The 15,092-nt window shown below is 35.3% G+C and overlaps 2 protein-coding genes across 11 annotated transcripts in view; one reads left to right on the top strand and one right to left on the bottom strand.

Annotated features, from left to right (window-relative positions):
• LOC117238027 (regulating synaptic membrane exocytosis protein 1) overlaps positions 1-15,092 on the top strand; it is a 145,720-nt gene that overhangs the window by 91,434 nt on the left and 39,194 nt on the right. For all 10 annotated transcript variants that reach the window (XR_004494106.1, XR_004494107.1, XM_033502571.1 and 7 more), the window contains 3 exons: positions 960-1,167; positions 9,093-9,268; positions 12,188-12,256. Coding sequence is in view for 8 of the 10 variants with exons in the window: in XM_033502571.1 (XP_033358462.1) it covers positions 960-1,167; positions 9,093-9,268; positions 12,188-12,256 (453 nt within the window). In the remaining 2 variants the exon portion in view is untranslated. The remainder of the gene's footprint in view (positions 1-959; positions 1,168-9,092; positions 9,269-12,187; positions 12,257-15,092) is intronic.
• On the bottom strand, positions 1,818-2,509 carry LOC117238081 (peritrophin-1-like). The gene has a single exon (XM_033502710.1). The coding sequence runs from the start codon at positions 2,414-2,416 to the stop codon at positions 2,048-2,050; it is 369 nt and encodes a 122-aa protein (XP_033358601.1). The 5' UTR covers positions 2,417-2,509; the 3' UTR covers positions 1,818-2,047.

A 15,092-nucleotide genomic window follows, 5' to 3' on the forward strand; every position in this document is an offset into this window, starting at 1 on the left:
GATCCTTACGAGACCGGACGAAAGTCTCGTGGACATGTAATCGAGTTTAGCTGCCTTCAGGAAGCGTGGCTCCTAGTTAGTCACATCTATGTCCATAAGGTGGCCCGGGCCTAACTTCGTTTAATTTTGGTCGGATCTCTAACTCAAACTTTAATCTCTAATGGTCGAAATACTTTGTAACGAGGTGAACATCGTTCTAATTAATTTACGCGCTTGTTACGCGGTATTTGAGGCTTTAATTCGGTTTAAACCCTTTACGGAAGCAGGTTAAGGAGATTCGATCGTAATTGCGAAAATTATTCATTCGATCCTTGAACGACAGTATGCGTGCCAGGATATAAAGTTGCTAAAAATACCTCTATAATTTTCTCATCCTTGAACTTATTCCTTTCTTTTTACGTAATGAAGATGCTTGATCCATCATAGCGGTTAAAAGTCAACAGTATGATTACACGGCTATATCCATGGGGCATAGTTGCAGAATTTTCTGAAATAATTAAACAAACCGAACGAATAAATTGTTCATAATTTACTATAGGTAAAAGTAACTTAAGATTTGTTCATTATCAAAAACAGGAGCTTTTCTTGCAATAAAATACCAAACCAGTTTGAACGATGAGCGACACATAGCAAAAAGTGTTTTAAATTATTAATAACTCGAAAGTTGTTTCTGACATAGTAAACACGAGGGATTAACCCTTGAGTAATACCTTTGGGCCATAAGAGACCACGACAGTTTGGATTACATTTGAATTAGGTTACTTAATCTTAGGGTATTTAAGGCATTTAGGGAATTTAATTCCATCTCGGAAATATTATAATATTAAATTTTATCTGAATTTTTATTCGCCGCCGCTGTAACTTAACTCTGATAACTTTAATATATCCGTAGAATAATACTGCTGTTATTAAATGAACATATAAAGGCGGTCGTACGAATGAAAATTTCTTTCTCCCAGGTGGCAGGAAACCAGAGGAAAGACCGACCGCTCGTAGATCATCGTTTCGAGCAGTGAAGCCGGTGATGCCCTATGAAGTCGGAGCTGAAGATGAGAGTATGATGAACTTGGAAGCATCTCCTGTGGCAGTGGTTTCGCCAAAGGTGGTACCTCCGTCTGTTTTAGGCCCTGACGAGGAACGTCGCACTAGACGAAGAGGCTCTCAACTGTGAGTATTATATTATCTATTTAATAATGCTTCCCTGCACAAATTAAGTGGCTTCCCTGGAATAATTTTATAGGGAATAAATTTGGGGATAATAGCGGGCTATCCTTCAGCTATTCTAACTGTTGGAAACGAGTTTCGAATTTCTAATTTATGCCGAGGATTATCGATAGATTAATTTCAAGCATTATAAAGTTTGTAAAATATCCTCTATCCTGAATAAAACTATCTAGATACTTTGAAATGTTGTTATATTTTAGAAAGTATGCGCTTGACAATATATTGATTATACTTGATAATAAATACAGTACAACATAGATATTCGTTATACGCAACATTATAATATTTCGTTAAAGAGTATATTGCTTTTTATACAAAAATTTCAGCATATTGAATTTTACGTTCGTTAGTTGAACAATTACGTGCACTATACGAACGAAATATAATATATACCAAGTATGAATATTCGTTCCAGTGAATCAGAAGATAATGAAGCGACGAATGCTATCGTAAAAAATACATATGTAATAGAAATATCTTGGGAGGTACAATGTTTGAATGTTAATGCCAGCTACTGCAAATAAAGTTTAATCTCCTCACAAGTGTTTTTTTTAAATATTTCATGTTATCGTTTTTCGATCATCGCATCGTTTCCATATTGGCCAATGAATGAAAGGCAAATATAAAATAAGATTGTCTGTTTTTACGTATTTACATGTGTACTTCGTATTTTAGACATGTAATACAGAGTTTGAAAAAGGTGGATCAGCGTTTATAATTACAGTTCTCGAAACTCCAAATGAACAGTTCAATGACTACGAAAGATATTTCTATACAGAGACAAATGGAATAAATAGAATTCGTAAAACTAGCAGGTTGATAGTTACGAAGGTGGACATCCTGTTTCGGGAACGCATTTCGCGCTTAATTTGTAATCGCAAACTTGTATCTTTTGATTGAAGTGCAGGCCGGCTGGACACGACATGAGAACTGGCGGATTCACCGTACAAATGATAAAACTGCTGCAATTGCATCTATGAGCAATCATCGGCTGGTTCTCGGTTATAAGTTCACAATCTTGTGCATAAGCGTCTAGACTCTGTTGACTCTTACAGTTTACGTAAATCAGGAAAGCCACAAGAACAAGGAAAACCAGGGCTAAAAAGGACAAGAACAGGTCTGTCAGAATCATTTCTCTACGAGGTTCAATCCACTTTCGAAGCAATATTTCGGCTAAGATTTTGAATTTCATAAAAATTGGAATAATCGAGCAGAATGATGGAGGAATTTTGTCTTCCTATTAGTTCAGATAACGGAGATTTCACGATTCGATTGTGCCACGTACTCGTTTTAGTATAGCGTGGAATATATACGATATGAAAAGAAAGCGATGATCAAGATTCTATTTATTTCAGATTTAATTTCGCGTAAATAATTCAAATTCCAGTTTCTAATTCTGATTGGCATTTGACCGAATAAATTATTCGTAGGTATCCACTAAAGTAACTCGCTTACCTTTCATTTTGCGTTTGGGAGAGAAAAACGCTCTAAATATCCAAACTTTGGGTTACCGTACACGCGACTTGCCTGGCCAACATTTCAGATTCGCTTTATATACTCCGTCGACTAATTAATTATCATTATCTATGTACATCAATGCTTTTGGTTTTATCGGGTTTCGTTATCAATCGCTTCATGGATTATCGCCATTAATGTGCGATTTACTATGTCGCGATTACTTCTCTTTTATTTTTTTAATAGTTGGGTATATTGAAAAAAATAGTGATAGAAAAACTTCGTGCTTGAGGAGTAAGGAGAAAAATAAGGAAGGTCGCAAAATCAGTTTTAAATAATTCAATTCACTGGAAAAGGAACAGGATTAAATGAATTGTTTATGAAAAACAATTGTTTATACTCTATAGTCTTAACTATGGTATTATAGTCTTAACTAGTCACGCAGAAAGACCTATATATTTATATATTTGATCTAAAAAATTTATATATCGAAAAATCTCTAAAAGTAGACGTTCTTTTTCTTTCCTTTTTGTCCTTCTTTTCTCCAACTGCTATCGTTTTCTTTGCAAAAATCCTTTGCAATCTATCTCATCATCAACGTGCCATTTATCGCCATTTAATTTTTATCAGTAACATAATTGAAATATTTTAAAAATGAGCATTATATATAACCTTTCGAGAAGATCTACATACGTACGTACATAAGCGTAGAATATGTGAAAACTGAATTTCAATTGATATTTCTTTCGATTTTAATTATTTCTGAAAGATTGTTCTCGATTCATTTGCCTTATGAGAATACACGCAATGAAAATTTCTTTCTGTTTCAGGATAAACACGAGAACGTTCCTAATTCCATGTCATTTTTATTAATCTGTTTCTCGAAATTTCTTGTATTCGTCTCTGTTCAAATACACGTAACAACAGATACTGTATTACAAAATGCCCGTAATGTAGTTACTTCTGCCCTTCTTTCTGTTTGTGTATGGCGAAACAGAAACTTTCGCGTCGTGCGGTCTATGTGTTCAGTGTTCAGGTTCAGCTCCTTTTCTAAGTCCTCGGAGACTTCCTCCCTACAAACGAAATATTTTCTCTTTGAAGAAAGAAGATAAGAGACCTACTTTCAAGGAATAGCAGCTCAGAGGGAACTGAATTTTACTTTGAATCGAATAACATTTTATGAATATACTTTGAATAGTTTGAATTTATTAATTCTCGATGAACATCGTGCATTTATCGTTATCCATGTTATTATATGTTGGACGTTTATAAGGTACGGTAGAATTTCCTTGTGGTTCGTCAAATTCTCGTATCTTCTATCGAACAACATGGAAAAATACGTTTCATTTTTATACGGCTTATCGACCGTTCGTATTCGATGCACATTTCAAATTTATGTTAGACATATGTCTTTATGATATTCCCGAACTATTCCTGTTTCTTTATTGGCTCCTTTAGATATTCGTATTTATATGTTTTCATATCTTCGTAATACAGATGTCTTGTGTATCTTTACAAAATATTTAGAGTTGATACTTGCGGATTTAGAGATTTTAACGTATAAAGTTCTTCGTACTACATATCAGGATGTTGGAAGATTCTAAGGAAAAAGCTATCCGAAAGGACATGTTCCAGAAAGATACTTTGAATGGTACGGATCTGAAATGTCTTTGTCGAAAGGCATTTCGTTTTTTCCTGTTTCATTCGAAAACAGAGAAGATTCCGGGAACAAATCTAAAGTTTGTAATCTTGTTCTTTCCCGAAACCAGTAAAGAATAGCAAATTATGTTCTTAAAGAGCGAAGACACAAGATGGAGAAAATTTCTTACATCGTAATGACTTACAATTCGAGGATTAAACTTAAATTCGTTTATCTTTATTAATAATTTATATTACATCAAAGGATACGTGTAACTGCTTCTGAAAAACCTTGGTATTACAATGGTATTACAATTATCCGAATTAATTTCAAGATAAGAGAATTTTCGAATAACAGTTGCTCCTCTCATGTTCATCTTCATGTACATATTAAAAAAAACATAAATAATGAAATAAAATATGCTAAGGAGTTATGAATTCCGAATCTCTTTAGCTGCTGAATTACACAACATTTTGAGAAGATTTAATTCGATAAGATTACATTCTTTTCGTGCCTCTTACCATCTTGACCCTATTTCCAAAGTCTCGAAATACTTCGAAATGTTGAAGGATGTCATCATTACCGCATTATATTCATGTACCAATCCGTTATTCGAAGCACACATAACATTAGTCAATGTCACGATCAATTGAAGAACAATACAGCACCTTGAAGTCATTCAATCATATCGGCGTTATCGCGAATTCTGATATCGTAGAAAGAGCGTTTCTGTAACAACCCAGAAAGAGTTTCTCCTACACTTGTAATAATACTTTTAATTTCCTCCTGCGTGGTGTCTCTTCGATGTAGTTCGCTGGTTTTTTCCATACTCTTTTTAGTATTACATATTTAACGGCCATCCAATCAGATGCCACTATATAACAGCGATACTTTTAATTGCTTGTGAAATTGTATCTCTCTTTCCTTGGCAGTTAGCAAAAATTCTTCTAGAGGATTGAACTTTCTGCATGCGAAACGTGCTCGGATAATGAAACGTACGGATTACAGAGGATTCGGATAATAGAGAATTCGGATAACGGAGATTCGGATAATCGAGGTTCTACTGTACAAATTTCCTCTTCGTCCGCAGTTTATATTCCATTTTAGAATCAGCAGTAGAGTACACGTTGCGCCTGAAGACGCTGTACAAACCCGTACCTCGTAATTGTTTTTCCGAGAGGAAAATAAGAAGCAAGGCAAGACGTTGGACGATTAAAGCGTTAAAAAGCGGTGTAATTCCCGGAGATCCCGTCCGTGAGTGGGAAATTGCCGGCATTTCCGCCCTTTTCTACCCCCGTAAGTGCAGGGCTGGGCGCGGAAGCAGCAAAAAGTCGAGTAGATCGCAAACACCACGTTCCCGCCACTACAGAAATAATTAATGCCACACTTATGCAATCTCCCGCGAACACGTCCTGCTTCGGCTGCAGCCTCGTTTCTCCTGTACACGGGTAATCGTAGTTCCGCGCATCCATCCGAATTTCCCTGAATTCTCAGCCGTGTCCCCGCCAACTGGCTTGTTATTAATATCCGGGACGAGGCTGTTTCTCGATTTTCATTAGGTTTGCGTACTTACGAATTACGCCGGCAATTGCATTCTCCTCGAAGACGAAGGTATTCCTTCGTTTTCGGCAAGTTAATACGATCTTGAAAATAGATTAGACGGTGTTCCGTGTTTGCACTGTGACATTCAGAGGGAAACACACGTTTTGTCTTCGACGATTTCAAAATTAGAATTACCTATCGTAATTACACTGAAAATTATCAACTTTCATGGTATTCGATACTGATTCATATGCGTGTAATTGTAAATATAACGTAGAATATCAAGAGATATTGTTTGGATCGAACTTGATATATCGCTGCAATTAACAATCTTTTTGTAAAAACGCATTTAATACTTGCGCAAGTAACAAAAAGCTTCGTCGACGAAGGGGAAAGAAGAGAGGTATAGGGAAAGAACAAAAGGATGAAACATCGACGGTATTTTACCTCCGTTTTTGTATTTCTAATCGTTCCGACACGGTTCTGTATGTATTCTGCGCGTAATGCTTCAATCACCGATTTTGTCTCGATTTTTATCCGCGGATCAGAATATAGTTTTTATTTCTTCAAATAAACGACAATGTTCTATTTTACGATCCACAAGTGTATCCGAACGATGGATCGAATGGAAAGAACATACGAATTACACGGGACACGATGAATTCACCAGTTATCAAAAGCAACAGAAGCTATCAATTAAAATTTCTAATTCTTAGAATTAATCGATAAATGGTATATTTGTTGTACAATACATATTTTCGCATAATCCACATAAGTCTATGATATATTCAGTGCAATAAACGAAGACAATAAAGAAAATAATAAAAAGTAACGAACAAAAATAATAACCCCATTAAAATTCCTCTAGAATTTTGTAAAAAGCTAACAAGATACGAGAACATTGGGATCATTCAAATAATTATTAATTTACATTTTACAACTACGATAAAATCAACAATTTTTGTAAATTCGTGACAATATTGACGATATCAGTTGACCGTAATTAGAAAATCCACACGTGTAGCAAATTTGACTTAAAAGGTCAATTTCCATATGTTTGAAACTCTCCAGGCTCTTAGAGAACTGCTTGTAGCACACTGTGATATCTCGAATCCAATATCAAGGTCGTGATGCAATGTTGCGCAGAGCCATTAAGGTGGTCTGGCAAAGAGTTAAGTAAAGGTCAGCCAATCGCAACCGAACCAGGGATTAAAATCACTGACCGATGGTTCTTTAAAAAGAAACAGTTTGAGCTTCAACGGCCAGATATCAGACCGTTCCGACCGGCAAAGTTTTCAGAAACGATTAAAACTGCTGTGAAAAATATTTCACTGCGTTTTTTCCACTGAATTCTCGGTTATTGGAAAAGTTCGCGTGATTATGCCGGAAGATCCACGATAATTCACGACGGTATATCCAGCAACTCGCAACTTTTACTTTTCTTTTTTTTTCTCTTTTTCTCTTTTTCTTTACTTTTTTCAACGACGCTTAATCACCATCCCGGGCTTTTTTCCCCGTGGATGTATTCAAATCGGTCGTACCGATTGTTCAAATCACGAGCAAGTCGAGCAGAAGCCACGCGGAATGCCGTGTTTCACTTAATTCAGCGGTTTTCGAGCATGAACCTACTTAAGCCACTCGATCTTCCCGACCGTGACGAAAGCGTCCTAAAGTATTCTGGTCGTTTTAGTTGCTTCGCTCGGGAAGCAGATTAATTAGGATTTCGCGTGGAAATGGAGAAAGAAAGACGAAGATGACGAATATAAGTGCCCTCCGCCCTCAACCTCGAATCGGTATGTTTTTCTCTGCTAATTCAAATGTTTCTAAGCGAAGCAGCGTTGTAAGAGGATTCGATCGTAATTACTGAGTTTTGGTACACGAAATACCAGCGAATAGAATTTGTTGCTGTATTTCGACTAGTTGAAACGGTGTTGGCTCAGGTTTCATTCGATTCAGCTGGTCAGAACGTTTGATCGTTATTTTGTGGAAACCTGAATTAGTTAATAGGTTGGTATAGTATATATAAACTTGCGCACTCTATTTCAACGTTATAGAATTTACTTCTATTATTTCGTAATTAATTCTGTTACAGAATTCGAAAGCATTAACGATATTGTTAAGAGAAGGAGGAACAGAGAAATTTATTCTTTCTCTAAATGAGTGCTGGTTGAGATTTTTGTCTTTCCATTTTGGAATCAATTTTTCTTCGCAGGAAACACGAACGAAACACGTACTAACAGATAAACGCAATTAAATTCACTTCAAAGAGGCAGCGAAACCGGTGCACTGTCTCAAATCACGATTGTTCTCGTAATTTCGAATCATTTCAATTTGCACAAATTAATCGATTCATGCTACGCACGATTAATTATCGATACCGAAGCGAAACGAAATAGACAACCTGGAAACTGAATTTAGCAAGTTTCTGCATTGTGTTCTGATTCCACTAATAATGTGACGGAATTAGGGAATTTTAGCAAAACTGTAATCCCGCAAAACATTATGATTTAACGAACGAATAATGAGATCTACTTTTGCATCGTACAGTCGCAATATTCTAAACATGTATCCGCGTGTAGTAAGTTATTCTTTATATTTTTCATGATGAAATTATCGTTGTGAAATATTTCATCCAACGTTTTCATCGTATGATTTTTAAACTGTTAGTACTCGACGCGAAGGTTATACGAAAAAACATATCGTTCGTATGTAGTACGGTTTTCGCTTCACATAAAAATGAATTATCGATAGATGGCAAATTTTTATGGAAATTTCAGTTTTTATAAATAGGATTAAAGAAATGGAACGTAAATAGAGAATCGCCTCATCCTTGAAATGTTACAACAAGTACCTTACTTTGGATGTTTTATATATTTTTGCATATTATGTATATTCGAGTTCTCGTAAATTCAAATCTTTCATAAACGCACAAACATCTACATGACCCACATCAAATATATTTTTTCAAGTATCAAGTATCATTTTCAATTAATAGAATAAACCAAAGTGTTTTGTTCTTTTTATTTTAACAAATAATTAAATAAATCAAAATGTGTCTTCTCTTCGTATAAACCATTAAAACTTTTGTGTAGATGTACACGATTCGTTACAGTTAAGCTTCGATATTCCAATATTCCTTTTTTACTCCTACATTCTCCTTTCCATCGTTCTTACTTCTCATCGATGTTCCCGTATTCCGATATAAAATCAACTGGTGACGTTTTGATTTCAGACCGGATATAAACGCGATAAAGGGATTGGCATCTTCGGGTTCTTCAGGAGCTGCCAAAGTACCTCCGTCGGCAGTGAATAGAGTCGCAGCCGAAGATCGTGAGCTTGCTCGACAAGGAAGCCTGGTGGATGGAGAAAGTATCAAGATCGTTATTCATCACGCGGACAATGACATGAGTAAGTATCTCGTAGTAGAATCTTTCATTAAAGTATCCTTCCAATGTTATTCGATATTAGCGCGTTGCGAGATTTTCATTGCTTCCTTCGCGCCCGAGGCGCGTTATCTGCTAACAATAACTTCGACGGTTATCTTGGTACTTCGAGGATCTCTCACGGATCCTCGAGCAAAAGTCTTGCTACGTAGGATGTTTGACGCAACTAAAATCAGAGATATAATGTTCCACTAATACCGACGTTATCGGAGATCGTTAAGTAGAAGGGTGATACGGAGAATAAATGGACCCGAGATGCAGTCGAATGTTTAAATGTCGAATTTAGGTCATTGCAGTTGCTTATGGAACGAAAGCGCCATTTACGCTGATCCAATTAGGAAAACGAATAACGCGAGAAAATTTCTCTTTATTTATATTCTCTTCTCGATGTGGTACGTAATAGCGTGTATTTCGTACGGGATGCTTTCGAGATTTGTAACTTTTCTCGTTAATTATCCAACGAACCTCGTTCTTGCAAGGTATTTCTCTCTTCTTTTTCTTGCTGAATGTAATTTCAATTTTATTATTATTTTAATTATTGTTTTTTTTTCTCTTCTTCCCCTGGATTATTTTACTTTGTATCTTTTTCCGTTCTTTCGTCTCCTTTATTTCACGTTGTTATTTTATTTTCTCAAGTCCAACAGAGACGAAATTATTCTTAAATTCTTGAGGGCACTTCTCTAATGAGATTCAAATTTTTATTTACCTTAGATTTCGAAGAGAGAAAAAAAGGTCGTGGATTTTTAACGCAAAGTTATTAAAAGACCGTGCTCGTTGGACTAAAAAAATCGACGAATATAGAAAGTAAATGAATTAGCGATGAAAGGAATAACGAAGAACAGTTGACATTAGCAGATTTTTCAAAACTAAACATATAAGACACTGATAGGCAGATCCAAACAAATTCGCCGGTATTATGTTCTAAATAGGAGGCTTTCTCCCCTGCTGGTAATTAAATTCCTTTAATTCGGAATCGGGAATTTAATTTGGTAGATAATCTGGAACCGTGCTTTTCTAATAAAAAGCGGAATATCCTTCCAAGCTCGTTCGTTATAATAGGAAACAGCTTTGTGAACGTTGGAAGCGACATTTACAAAAATTGTTTGATAGTAATATACATACATATATACATATATATATATATATAATGAATCCGCAGGGGAAAAGTGAAAAAAAGTTGCGCATAAAAATATTAAGGCAATGAAGCGTAAAAAACTCAGTAAATGGTAATGATCAGAGAAAATTCTGATAAAAAAGCTTGTGACAAGACGTTTCTAGTAGCGGTTTTACGTAATCATTCGTCGCTTTTTCCATCGTGCTCGAGATGAAATTGGTTATTTTTAATACCTTTTTCTCTTATTAGAAGGAGAAAGGAAATTTCATAAATTACTTTAACGCAGAAATTTGCAATTTCCATCAGGGGACAGTTTTCAGAGCTGGTTATTTCAAGCCGTAGGATTTTGTTCAATTGAAAAATCCTCCTACATATCTGACTTGAAAAATTAATTAAACGTCGAGTTTCATCTTATGCGGCGTATGTTAAAATATACGATATTCCCAATTTTTCTATGTATTCAAAATATATTTAAAATAAGAAACGAGGTTTCTCATCGAGTTATAAAAAGCTCGAAATTAAACGCAAAAGTTATTTTTAGCGAAAAGATACGAGAAAAGATATAGCGATACTGGAAAGTATTTACAACGATATCGCAAAATCCATATGCTAATATCCATACGATAATATTTTTGTCTGAATGCAAATATACCCCGTGTACCTTGCTATATACAGATTTGAAGGATAGCACCTGTTATTCTCTACGCTAAGTATATTGCAGGAAAGTTTAGAATCAAATAAAACAAGATATGGAGAATCTTCTTCTCCTTTAAAGTCTCTTCGAATGTAGCACCTGCTTTGGACATTTTTCAAAAGAATGAAAGTACCTGTATATCCGTCGGGATATAGTTGTCCAAATAGGAAAATAAAAAAAGATGGGCTGAACATAAAGCAAGGTGAAGATTATCTCAAAAGATAAACCCGATTTTTCGATGCAATTTCTAACGGATCTAGCGGGATATGAAATTTTATCAGTGTACAGATTCCTGCGAAGGTCGTCATAAAACGGATATGAGAAGCTTTTCTACGATAGTTTCTAGAAAATTTCAATTTCGGCCGAAAATAGAAGTGTCTAGCCTGCTAGATATTTCCAGACAGTTCAACAAATAATAAGCTTTACAAAAATTCCATAAAGTTCGCTTGAAGGAGGTATACGACATAAGCACGAAACAAACGGAATGATACGGCACACAAGAAAATTGTTTAAAGAATGAAATTGCTTCGGTAATGAAATGATTTTCAATTTTCTTAATGATGATTCTCATTCAATTTGTTTCTTGAACTTGGATTGTCAATCTTTTCGTGACGACGCGGAGGGAACATTTTGTCAATTGATGTTCAGTTTCGTTTCGCTGCCCTTCACGAAAATATCCAGCACTAGTAAAAAATACTAAGAGACATCAAGCCGCACTTTCTGCAAGAATGAGCATCGATCGGTACTAGAATTCGGGGTACAGTATAAACGAAATCGCTTTCACGCTACATCGAGTGGAAGTCACGCGTCTGCATTATAAAAAGGAAAACTAACGTAATCTTTTTCGACGCGTCAAAGATTCCTCTTTTGTTACCAATTGACCGTCGGTATTAACAGAAACACCTTTTTCTTTATACTTTTCAAGATCGCTTGTCTCGTTGCGAGAAAGCAGATTTTCTTTTTTAAAAACCACTGATCTTCTACCATTTATTCTATTTCTGTAAACTGAATAAATCGTTTTCTTAAATTGGAATCGAAAAATAAATGTCCACACTTTATTTTATCGTTCATTACAGCGCCATGGGTGAATGCAAAGAGAAGGATAAAACTAAGAAGAGATCCGACTTTAGACAAAGGGCACAGGAGTGAGTACACGATAATTTAGCACGAATTGATTTTCTTTTTTACATATCCTGAATTTTTTTCTCTTTTCCGTATTATCCGTCATTTAACTATAATACTAATCGATTTTTCGTTTCGTTATATACGAGATAGATAGACGTTGTAATACCTAGAAGCGGGGGCGTAAAAGCATGTTCAGCGTACACGATATTTTCCTATTTTTACTGTCGAATATCGAGTCGCTATTCGAATCCAATCGAACGTTTAATGTGCGTGTAGATATTCAGGGATACAGAACGCAGTTAACCAGCTGGGTAAACGAGATAAAACGCGGTCATAAAAGTTGGTATAGAGCGAAAGTAATGAAAACAGTGACATGGGTCTAGCCGGTGTACGCGTCATATTTAATTATTCGTCGGGTTGCCAGATACGTTTGCTCGCTTTACACTCCTTTACAGCAGGGCAGTAAATTGATTAGGGCATCAAGTTCGGGAAAATCAAGTACGAAAAAACGAACGACGACCTGAATAGTACACGAACAAATTAAAATTAATTTCCGTATCTAATATTTAATCATAGGCGAGCCTCGTGAATAGTATAAAACCCATACGCGAGTAATTCAATAAAAAGATATCGTACGAACGCATTAAAATGGTCGATTGTGTCCGCGGATATTAGAATTCGTTTCAATGAAACCAATGATGCATGCATGAGTCTATTGCAACGAATTTACTCGCGTTAACGGCGATACCATAGATACTAACAATTATTTCCAGTTTCATACCTCTGTAGTTTCATCCAAGGTATTGGTAAAAATGTTACTCGTCAACTGGTTGATTTTGCTTGCCTTTCTCATAAATTTCGAGCAAATTTATTAGCCAAAGATGGGGGAAGAGGAAGCGTTGTTAAATCGAATGTACGAAGTATTTATCTTGACCACAATTCGTGCAAAACGTTGTTTAATTTTTCCGATACGATAATCGTTTGTTGGATAAAGATACATGGAAGTCGTAAATCTGCGAAGTATATATCATGTACTGAAAATTTTACAATTTTACAATCGGAATAGAAAGCGGTAATGGCATTTTACAGAATCTTTCAAAATGAAGAAAAGTATCACGAACAAGATAAATAATAATTGGAATAATTAAACAATTAGCGCGCTACTTTGAAATATATACGCGTGCTGTTTAATTAAATCAGCTATTTGTCGGAGACCTTTAGACGTTGTTGAAGTTCCAAGTTTAAAGTTCGAAGTTGAATAGTTTTGTTTGATTTAATGATGTAGCAGTGAATGGAGATAAGTTTCGTCTTAAGACGACTTCACAGAGTACCAGTGTTTCATTGTATATTATCTTTTATCTTTGCTGTGTATAATTAATTAAATTTTTTATTTCCAACGTCTTATCGTACACACGCACATTTTTGACATATTCTGCGTAAATACTTTGTACACGGTTCTACACAGAAGTCCATTTCACGCTATATACGTAGAGATAATGTCTAAATGTACGGCTCATTTCCCTTTGCGTTTTCTTCTCTGTCTTATACATTTTACATTTATATGGTATGGTTAAGGACGATTTCGTACGAGCCTTCAGAGTGCAAGACACGAAATGTTATCAAGTACACCACTTTAAGAGTACATCTACTCGTAAATAGAAATTTTGCATTGCTCTCGGATATGGATAGTAAAATATAAAATTATAGTAGATACTAGTAACCCTAAAAGATTTGTATCTAATATAAATAACCTGTTTTTATCTCTTTCATTAATTTCGCAGTGAAATATTTATGGTTATGCAAGAGTCTTTAACACTCAAGACAGTACATATCCTATAGGCTTCATACTTATCCCATCATATACATTGTACCAGGTTACATAATTACGATTTTGAGGTAATAACGAAAGTAAAAAATTAAAAAAAAAATGACAAAGCAATTAAAACTGTTAATGTCGTCTAACAGTAAAAATACGCGCATTACATGTATTTGCAGTGTTATTTAAAAGTTGAAAAGCTGCTGCTGGCAACAGAGATTAGGTTGCCAATCTTTATTTTTATAATTAACCTTCCATCAACGTTGGATCAAATTATCGTTACAGGTGAAATTACATTTGAGAGAAAGTCGACTCCGTTGAATTTTCGTACAGCGTGATTTTAAACGGCTTTCTTTTTTCCTCTCATCTCCAGCCGCTCCTTTTCTCTCGTTCTAATTTTCTTTAAGTGTCTATGTAAATAAATAGGTTTTGAACGATGTTCGGAGCGTTCGAACCAAACAGCCATAATTTCTTTCGAGGCAGCCTGTTGTTGCTTTGAAATTCAATTTTCTCGCTTCTCTTGAATTCCTCGTTCATTTCAGCGAATCTATTCAATGACGACTTCCTTTCATGCAAATATTTTTTTTTATTCGCGCCTTGCGCTGTTTAGCACGGAATCACGATCCTTTTCAAACGAGCCCGCTGCGACTCTTATTCGTCATTGTTTGTCAAACGAGCTCCTGCACGAATGCTACACAACAAGTTAATAAAATTTCGCATTGTACGGGAATGATTTATTCAGGCATTGAGAAATTCCCTCCTTTGTCCTTTGTTTACTCTGGTCCTTGTTTTCAGTAGTTCTATTATATTTATTTATGATTTACAACAAATGTGAATATCGTGGAAATTTCAAGCTTGAAGAGAAGCTGTTATAACGAACAGAATTTCTCTATTTCCAGCTACGTCTCACGGAAAGTGGAATATAAAAATGTATTACTCCCTTTAGATTTGATAGTCACCAATATTACTACTTTTATAGTCCTTTAGAAGAGTACTTTCATTTTTTGAGTAATTGCCTCTTTAACATAAACAATTTTTCT

Source organism: Bombus vosnesenskii, unplaced genomic scaffold (assembly GCF_011952255.1).
Source record: "Bombus vosnesenskii isolate JDL3184/JDL3185 unplaced genomic scaffold, Bvos_JDL3184-5_v1.1 scf7180000013264, whole genome shotgun sequence".
Taxonomy (NCBI): Eukaryota; Metazoa; Arthropoda; class Insecta; order Hymenoptera; family Apidae; genus Bombus; species Bombus vosnesenskii.

Coding starts and splice junctions, on each gene's coding strand:
- LOC117238081 (XM_033502710.1), bottom strand. CDS start 2,416: ATGAAATTCAAAATCTTAGCCGAAATATTGCTTCGAAAGTGGATTGAA.